Consider the following 8,344-nt stretch of genomic DNA (forward strand, 5'->3'; position numbering starts at 1 on the left):
ACGGGTGCTAATGTGCATGTATGCGGTGATATTTCCATGTTTTTGTCTTATCAGACCACAGGGACTTCAACCGTGCTGATGGGCAACGGTTCAAGTGCTTCTGTTCGTGGTGTTGGCACGGTCGATCTGAAGTTTACTTCGGGGAAGATCGTGCGGCTGAAGAACGTGCATTATGTCCCCTCCGTAAATAAAAATCTTGTTAGCGGATCTCTTCTGTGTAGAGATGGCTACAAGCTTGTCTTTGAGTCGAATAAATTTATAATATCCAAGTATGGAACCTTTGTTGGTAAAGGCTATGAGTCAGGAGGCTTGTTTCGTTTATCCTTATCAGACGTTTGCAATAAAGTTGTTAATCATATTTGCAACCATAGTGAATCCAATGTGTGGCATTCACGTCTTTGTCATGTTAACTTTGGTTGCATGTCGTGACTAGCGAAGTTGAACTTAATCCCTAGTTTTACCACCGTCAAGGGATCTAAGTGTCAAGTGTGTGTGCAAGCTAAGCAACCTCATAAGTCTCACACGACTGCGGAAATAAGAAATCTTGCACCACTAGAGCTCATACATTCAGATCTATGTGAATTAAATGATGTGTTGACAAAAGGTGGAAAGAAATATTTCATGACGTTAATTGATGACTCCACTAGATACTGCCGTGTGTATCTTCTGAAATCTAAGGATGAGGCTTTGAACTTTTTCAAGATCTATAAAGCTGAAGTGGAAAACCAACTTGACCGAAAAATCAAGAGGCTTAGGTCCAACCATGGTGGAGAGTATTTTTCCAATGAATTTGATGCTTTTTGTGCGGAACATGGTATAATCCATGAGAGGACGCCTCCCTATTCACCTCAGTCAAATGGGGTAGCCGAAAGAAAGAACTGTATTCTAACTGATTTGGTTAACGCCATGTTAGACACATTGGGTCTCTCCAAGGCATGGTGGGGGGAGGCGATATTGACGGCATGTCATGTCCTAAACCGAGTTCCCACAAAGAACAAAGAGATAACTCCATTTGAGGAATGGGGGAATAAAAGGTTAAAACTCTCTTATCTACGAACATGGGGTTGTTTGGCGAAAGTCAATGTTCCAATTCCAAAGAAGCGGAAGCTTGGACCAAAGACTGTGGATTGTGTTTTCCTGGGATATGCTTTTCATAGCATTGGCTATAAATTCTTGGTCGAATGATGCGACTTTATTTGAAGATATCTTTCCCATGAAGGATATGGCTGCCTCATCTAATCAGGAGATGCCTAGTTCATCGAATCAGGAACCAGTTACAATTACCGAACCTACAATTTCGATGGAACACTTTGAAAGTCTTGTGGAGGAGAACAATGAAGTTCCTATTAGGAGCAAGAGACAGAGGACTGCAAAGTCATTTGGTGATGATTTTCTTTTGTATCTCATAGATGACACTCCCAGTTCTATTTCAGAGGCTTATGCATCTGAAGATGCTGACTACTGGAAGGAAGCGGTTCGTAGCGAGATGGATTCCATCTTAGCGAATGAAACTTGGGAGATAACTGATCGTCCTTATGGGTGCAAACCTATAGGATGCAAATGGGTATTCAAGAAGAAGCTTAGGCCTGATGGTACTATTGAAAATTACAAGGCTCGGCTCGTAGCTAAGGGTTATACCCAAAAGGAAGGTGAAGACTTCTTTGATACTTACTCACCTGTGGCTCGACTGACCACTATTCGAGTTCTACTTTCACTAGCTGCCTCACATGGTCTTCTCGTTCATCAAATGGATGTTAAGGCTGCTTTCCTAAATGGAGAGTTGGATATATGGAACAACCAGATGGGTTTGTACTAGATGGTCAGGAAGGAAAAGTGTGCAAGTTGCTGAAGTCTTTGTATGGACTCAAGCAAGCACCCAAACGGTGGCATGAGAAGTTTGAAAGAACTTTAACAGCCGCAGGCTTTGTTGTAAACGAAGCTGACAAATGTGTGTACTATCGCCATGGTGGGGGCGAGGGAGTTATCCTTTGCTTGTATGTTGACGACATACTGATTTTTGGAACAAATCTAAATGTTATTAAGGAGGTCAAGAATTTCCTATCTCGCTGTTTTGAGATGAAGGATTTAGGAGTGGCTGATGTCATTCTGAACATTAAGTTGTTGATAGACGATGATGGTGGGATTACATTGCTTCAATCTCACTATGTGGAAAAGATCCTGAGTCGCTTTGGCTATAGTGACTGCAAGCCCTCTCCAACACCTTATGATGCAAGTGTGTTACTTCGAAAGAATCGAAGAATTGCTAGAGACCAATTGAAGTATTCTCAGATTATTGGTTCGCTTATGTACTTAGCCAGTGCTGCAAGACCTGACATCTCTTTTGCTGTTAGCAAACTGAGTCGGTTTGTCTCAAAACCAGGAGATGTGCATTGGAAAGCTCTAGAAAGAGTTTTGTGTTATTTGAAAGGCACTGCGAATTATGGATTTCACTACACCGGACACCCAAAGGTGCTTGAAGGGTATAGTGACTTAAACTGGATCTCAGATGCTGATGAGATAAAGGCCACGAGCGGTTATGTATTCACCCATGGAGGTGGCGCGGTTTCTTGGAAGTCTTGCAAGCAGACCATCTTAACGAGGTCAACAATGGAAGCAGAACTCACAACACTAGATACAGCTACAGTCGAAGCAGATTGGCTTCGTCGGCTCTTGAATGACTTACCGGTTGTTGAGAAACCTGTACCGGGTATCCTTATGAACTGCGACAATCAAACTGTGATCACGAAAGTGGGCAGCTCAAAGGATAATATGAAGTCATCAAGACACGTTCAGAGAAGGTTAAAGTCTGCCAGGAAAATGAAAAACTCCGGAGTTATTGCATTGGATTATATCCAAACATCTAAAAATCTGGCAAATCCTTTTACTAAGGGTCTATCACGTAATGTGATAGATAATGCATCGAGGGAGATGGGTATGAGACCCACAATATGAGTTGTTCACAGTGGTAACCTATTCTTTGTGATCGGAGATCCCGTGAATTAGATGTGGAAGACAAGCTGTTGGTCAACTGAGAGGAGAGTATCCCTACTATTCACAATACCACTCCATGAAGATGCAATACTCTCCTAATCTGCATGGCAGGTTGATGTGTATCTTAATGTGTTCTAAGTGGCTTATTTAAGCAGAGATGTTATCCTGCAGAACATCTTTTGAAGAACACACCTATATGAGTCTGATTGTCAAACGTCGCAATCTATGAGAGTAGGGTTCTCTCTAGTAAACTCATGAAAGGTCACGGAGTATGACGCATAAGCTCCACCCGCGGGGAAGACCCACGGTAGCCACGTATCGATCAAGGCTTTATGTGAAGCTAGATTCGCAGAAAACTTGCAGTTCAAGGCCCAGTCCACTGTTCAAGTTGCTTACTAGTGTAGCATAGAGTTCTAGGTGGAAGTTCAACTTAACAGTCTCCACTGCAGTACCAGTATATAAAACAGTGTTTTGGAACCAAAGGCAAATTTTTGTGTGCCTTTGGGATCTGGTGGGGGATTGCTGGAATTTTGTCTATTTTGGGCCTAGCCCAATAGCAGTTTCAGAAATTCCTAATAAATCCTAGAGGCCCACGCAGCCCATTCGTGCAAGGCAAGAGGTGGAACAAAAGGTTAGTCCCACATTGCTAGTTTAGAGCGAGTTGGACCTCTTTATAAGGGAGGTTCTTTCCCCACATGTATGAGCATGAGAACAAGAGGGACATCCACGCGCGCTCCTCCTCCGCCGCCCGCCTCGCCACGCCACGCCTCGTCACGACGCACCGCGGGTTGCGGGAATGAGCCGAGCCGATGTCTGCTGTTCGCTTCGTCTCCCTTCGTTGCTTCACCTCCCACCGCAGCCTCTTCCCGTCCTTCTCCTGTGCCTATATAAGAGAGGTCGCTCCTCTCCAGAGAGACACAACAGAAGCTCCTCTTCCTCTCACCACAAAGTTCCGCCCACTGCGCTGCTGCTACATTCTTCCCCATCCCGTCTTGCTGCGTGCACTGCAGGTCGGGACAGTAGGCCTCCGGAACCGCACCTTTTGAGTCATGTACGGGAGAAGGGTGATAAGGTTTTTGGGGAGCGTTCCGTGCGACTACTGGCTTCTTCATCACGGACTCCGACGACTACTTCCCCAACGACGACTTCTTCCCTGACGTCCACGACCTCCTTGATGACATGGCAGGCGAGGACATCGACCCCAAGCCCAGCGCTTCTGCTGCTACTGTCCCGTACGTGTTATTCTCCTTTCTGTTAGAGGTCCTGCTGCAGTTCCTTGTTCTAGTATTTGCCCTACATATGTTAGACTCTATTTCATATATGCAATTTGCTATACTGGCTGCTCTAGATGTGTTCAGTTACAGTCCATATATGAAAATGTTGTTTACCTTCTCTTTGTCAAATCACATGGCTTGTTTTGTCACTGTTATATTAGTCATGCTTTATCTAATATTTCTGCTAATAAAATCAGTTGGTAAATTGCTCATCTTTCCAACACATTGGTTATGACAGGTTTAGTAATGCGAGGATGACAACTTTAGTTGTCAAACATGGCAACTTTCGTGGCTCAGTTTATTTTTGATAGAAATTTGCCGTGTATCACTGGAATTTGCCAATCTTACATGATTGGAATTGCCAGTGAAAGGCGTCAGGGCCAGAGTGGCACACACCTGATCGTGTGAACACTTATCATTTGGGAAAAAGAAAGGAAACCCCGCCCGCACCTTGGCCAACCCAAGTATGTGCTTGGGGAGCGAAGGGGTGCGGAGCTCTCGGCTTGGAGAACACCATCGACATCGACTAGAGGTCGCCGGTGTTGGGAAATCTGAATGTTAGAGAAACATTTATAGTGGCGACCTAGTATATCTGGTGGTAGCATTGCGCGGCTGATGAGAGGTGAAAATGTTGCTTCTCTTGTCAGCACAGTCTTCTCAATTCAGGCGCTTGCTGCAACAACCTTGGAACGAACCAACTCAGACAAACCGACCCGGCCCGGCTCGCAGTCACAAGCCAAAGCAAATCCACGCGCAACCGCAAAGCGAATCCAATCACTACGAGCATCCAAGAGTCGCCGGTGAACGAAGTCTGTGAAGGTTTGAAAGTCTACCTTGAAGACTTACCAGAGTGATTGGGCGAGGACTGGGTGTCCTTAGCTCAAGGGGAATAAGGTGAAGACATGGCCTTCTGAGTTGAATCTCAGCCTCCCTAATCAGACGTACAGTTGTCACAGCAACTGGAACTGGTCCAACAAATCATTGTCTTCAACGAGTCACTGGTTTCATCCTTTCCATTCCTTTACTTACTGTTGGTTCTAGTGAAGTCATTGTATGATTGCATTATCTTTTGTCTTCACTGAGTGACCGCTTGTTCTGATTGGCTTCACACTATCTTCCTACCTGATTTATACTGCCTAGCTGCTATTAGTCGTTGTACTTTCACTTCATTGAATACTTGACTATGGCTTGCTTAGTGTAGTCTACCTTTCGCTGTATGATAATAGGTTTATTTCTATCGTTTGTCTTCGAAACTTTCACGTTTTGAAGACTTTCATAAAAATCGCCTATTCACCCCCTCTCTAGTCGATCACTAGCACTTTCAATTTCTCTGTGTGCGTTTTGTGGTTTTGATATTCTTTTTTTTTTTGCTTTTTTGCTATCGCTTGGTTTTCTTGGGATTTTTGAGGAATATTGTTTTGAAAAAAGGAATTTTGTTTGTATGATTTTTTGTTTGCTTCCAGAGGAGGCATAGATTTGCTTCTCACGGAGCCACATGTTTGATTCCGCGAGAGGCATTGTACCTCTCGAAAATGAAAAAAATATATACTAATATAGGATCTAGTTTGAAAGATCTCTACGTGAAGAATACAGTAGTGAAAACGGTTCCGAATTTAAATGCACGGTTCAAGTTTTGAAATATGATTCTACGAGAAAAGGAAAAAACTATAAGATTGCCACTTGTCAGCCCTCAGGAGGTGGGAGTGACCTTTACATGGGGTACCCATTAATAACCGGTGATTTCTCTATATCTCGCTCCACGCGACACAGAGCTAAATGTTAATGTAAGTTTTGAAGAAGGTAGAGAAAAAAAAGAAATTTTGAAAAATATTAATCATATATTTGGAAAAATCTAAACATATGTAAAAATATTCCTGAACTATAAAAAAATTATAATGTGTATGAAAAAAGTAAATATCCAAAAATATATGTTTAAAAAAATATTAATCATGTATTTGTAATATATTAAATATGTATTTCCAAAATAATAAACATGTATATATAAAATGTTAAACATTTATAGAAAATGTGTCAGATTTATAAGAAAAATGTATAAGATGTACCAGAAAATAGACAAAAGATCATATATTCAGAAAAAATATGCAAATTATATATACAAAAATTGTTAAATATGTATTTAAAATGTTTTAGATGTATTCCAAAAATTTACAATGTGAATAAAAAAGACGTGAAACATTTATTTGAAAAAACTATTAATCATGTATTTGAATAATGTTAAACCTGTATTAAACAAATGTTCTTGACGTGTACGAAAAATTTACAATGTTTAATAAACATGTAGACACGTGAGCATTTTTTAAATTTGTATTTTATTGTTCCATTAGTGAATATTTTTGAAATTATGAACTTTTTGGGAATCCTGGACTTTTTTTTAAGAAGCAAAAAATAAGAACTGAACAAAAAGCAAAAAAAGCAGAATGCAACGAAAAAAAGACACTGATAAGTGCCACACGTTTGGGACAAGCACATGGAAAACTCCGAGCATTGTTTATGACAGGTTTAGTAATGCGAAGATGACAACTTTAGTTGCCAAACATGGCAACTTTCGTGGCTCAGTTTATTTTTTGATAGAAATTCGCCGTGTATCACTGGAATTTGCCAACCTTACATGACTAGAATTGCCATTGAAAGACGTCAGGGGCAGAGTGGCACACCCCTGACATGTGACACTTATCATTTGGGAAAAAGAAATGAAACCCCGCCCGCACCTTGGCCAACCCAAGTATGCGCGTGGGGAGCGAAGGGGTGCGGAGCTCTCGGCTTGGAGAACACCATCGACGTCGACCAGAGGTCGCCGGTGTTGGGAAATCTGAATGTTAGAGAAACATTTGTAGTGGCGACCTAGTATATCTGTTGGTAGCATTGCACGGCTGGTGAGGGGTGAAAATGTTGCTTCTTTTGTCAGCACAGTCTTCTCAATTCAGGTGCTTGCTGCAAATTTTGCAAGGGCATTGTCGACAGTTGTACCTCGTGAAGTAACATACAAGCTTAACGTGGCGCTTCATTTTTTGGTGATGGAGCAGGTGGAGTGGGTGCAATTTTGGGAAACTCAAAAGGAGAAGCCATGGCATGAGCATACTGGGGAGCTAGACCATCTTAGGCCGCGCTTGGATTGACTGTAAGTTAATATGGGTGTATCAATTTTACAAGTGTATCTTAATGTATTAGAGTATTTCCGGCCGAAAACGATACAGACCTGCAAAGGCGTGTATTTTTTCGGGTGTATCTGATAGAAATATGACAATCCAAACGAGGCCTTATGGATGTAGCCACGGGGAAGCAATGGCTCTTCGAAAGGGCCTGAAAGTCATTGAGAATTTGGGTTGCTCTTCTGTTATTATTGGGACTAACTCTCCGAAAGTTACTGATGCCTGCTATGGAGAAACTGAGATGATGGGCCCTTATGCAGCTATCATGATGCAACTTTTTGATATGATTCAATTACATGGCATGGTTCGTGTTCAGCACCGTCTGCGGGAAGCAAATAGCATGGCACACGAAATAGTTAGCCATGCTTTTGATTCTAGGTCGTCCGAGTTTTGTTTTGCAAGATATTCTGAATGATGTAATTCTTTTCTCTAGGAAATAAAGTGTGCCATGATGGCTTTTCGTAAAAAAATAAAACTCTCATTCCGGTCCAACAAGGCAACAACCTTGGAACGAACCGACTCAGACGAACCAGCCCGGCCCGGCTCGCAGTCGCAACCGCAAAGCGAATCCAATCACCGCACGGCTCTCCGCCCGCCACGCCACCACACCAAACCGCCGCGATGCCGCGTGCCGCCGGCCGACCGCCGCCGTCGGAGCAGGGCCCGAGCCCCTCCCCCTACACCCCGGCGGCGGACTCCTCCGTCGCGGCCCTCATCGACCGCGCCACCTCCACCACGGCCCCCTCCGTCGACCCCGCCCTCCTCCGGGCCATCAAGTCCTCGGCGCGCGCCTCCGACGGCGCCGTCCGCGACGCCTTCCGCCTCCTCCTCTCCCTCATGGCCAAGCCCCACTCCCACGTGCGTAAGCCCCTCCCCCCGGATCTCCACTTCCCCCACCCCTAGACCCCT

General features: G+C 43.6%; 1 protein-coding gene across 2 annotated transcripts in view; it reads left to right on the forward strand.

The window, feature by feature from the left end:
- The first annotated feature begins 7,996 nt into the window (after window positions 1–7,996).
- Window positions 7,997–8,344, forward strand: part of LOC119270334 (UV-stimulated scaffold protein A homolog) — a 3,102-nt gene continuing 2,754 nt past the window's right edge. For both annotated transcript variants that reach the window (XM_037552343.1, XM_037552344.1), the window contains exon 1: window positions 7,997–8,293. In XM_037552343.1, the coding sequence (XP_037408240.1) occupies window positions 8,057–8,293 (237 nt within the window). In that variant the 5' untranslated portion in view covers window positions 7,997–8,056. The remainder of the gene's footprint in view (window positions 8,294–8,344) is intronic.

The sequence above is a fragment of the Triticum dicoccoides genome, chromosome 3A (genome assembly GCF_002162155.2).
Source record: "Triticum dicoccoides isolate Atlit2015 ecotype Zavitan chromosome 3A, WEW_v2.0, whole genome shotgun sequence".
In the NCBI taxonomy this organism is placed as follows: domain Eukaryota; kingdom Viridiplantae; phylum Streptophyta; class Magnoliopsida; order Poales; family Poaceae; genus Triticum; species Triticum dicoccoides.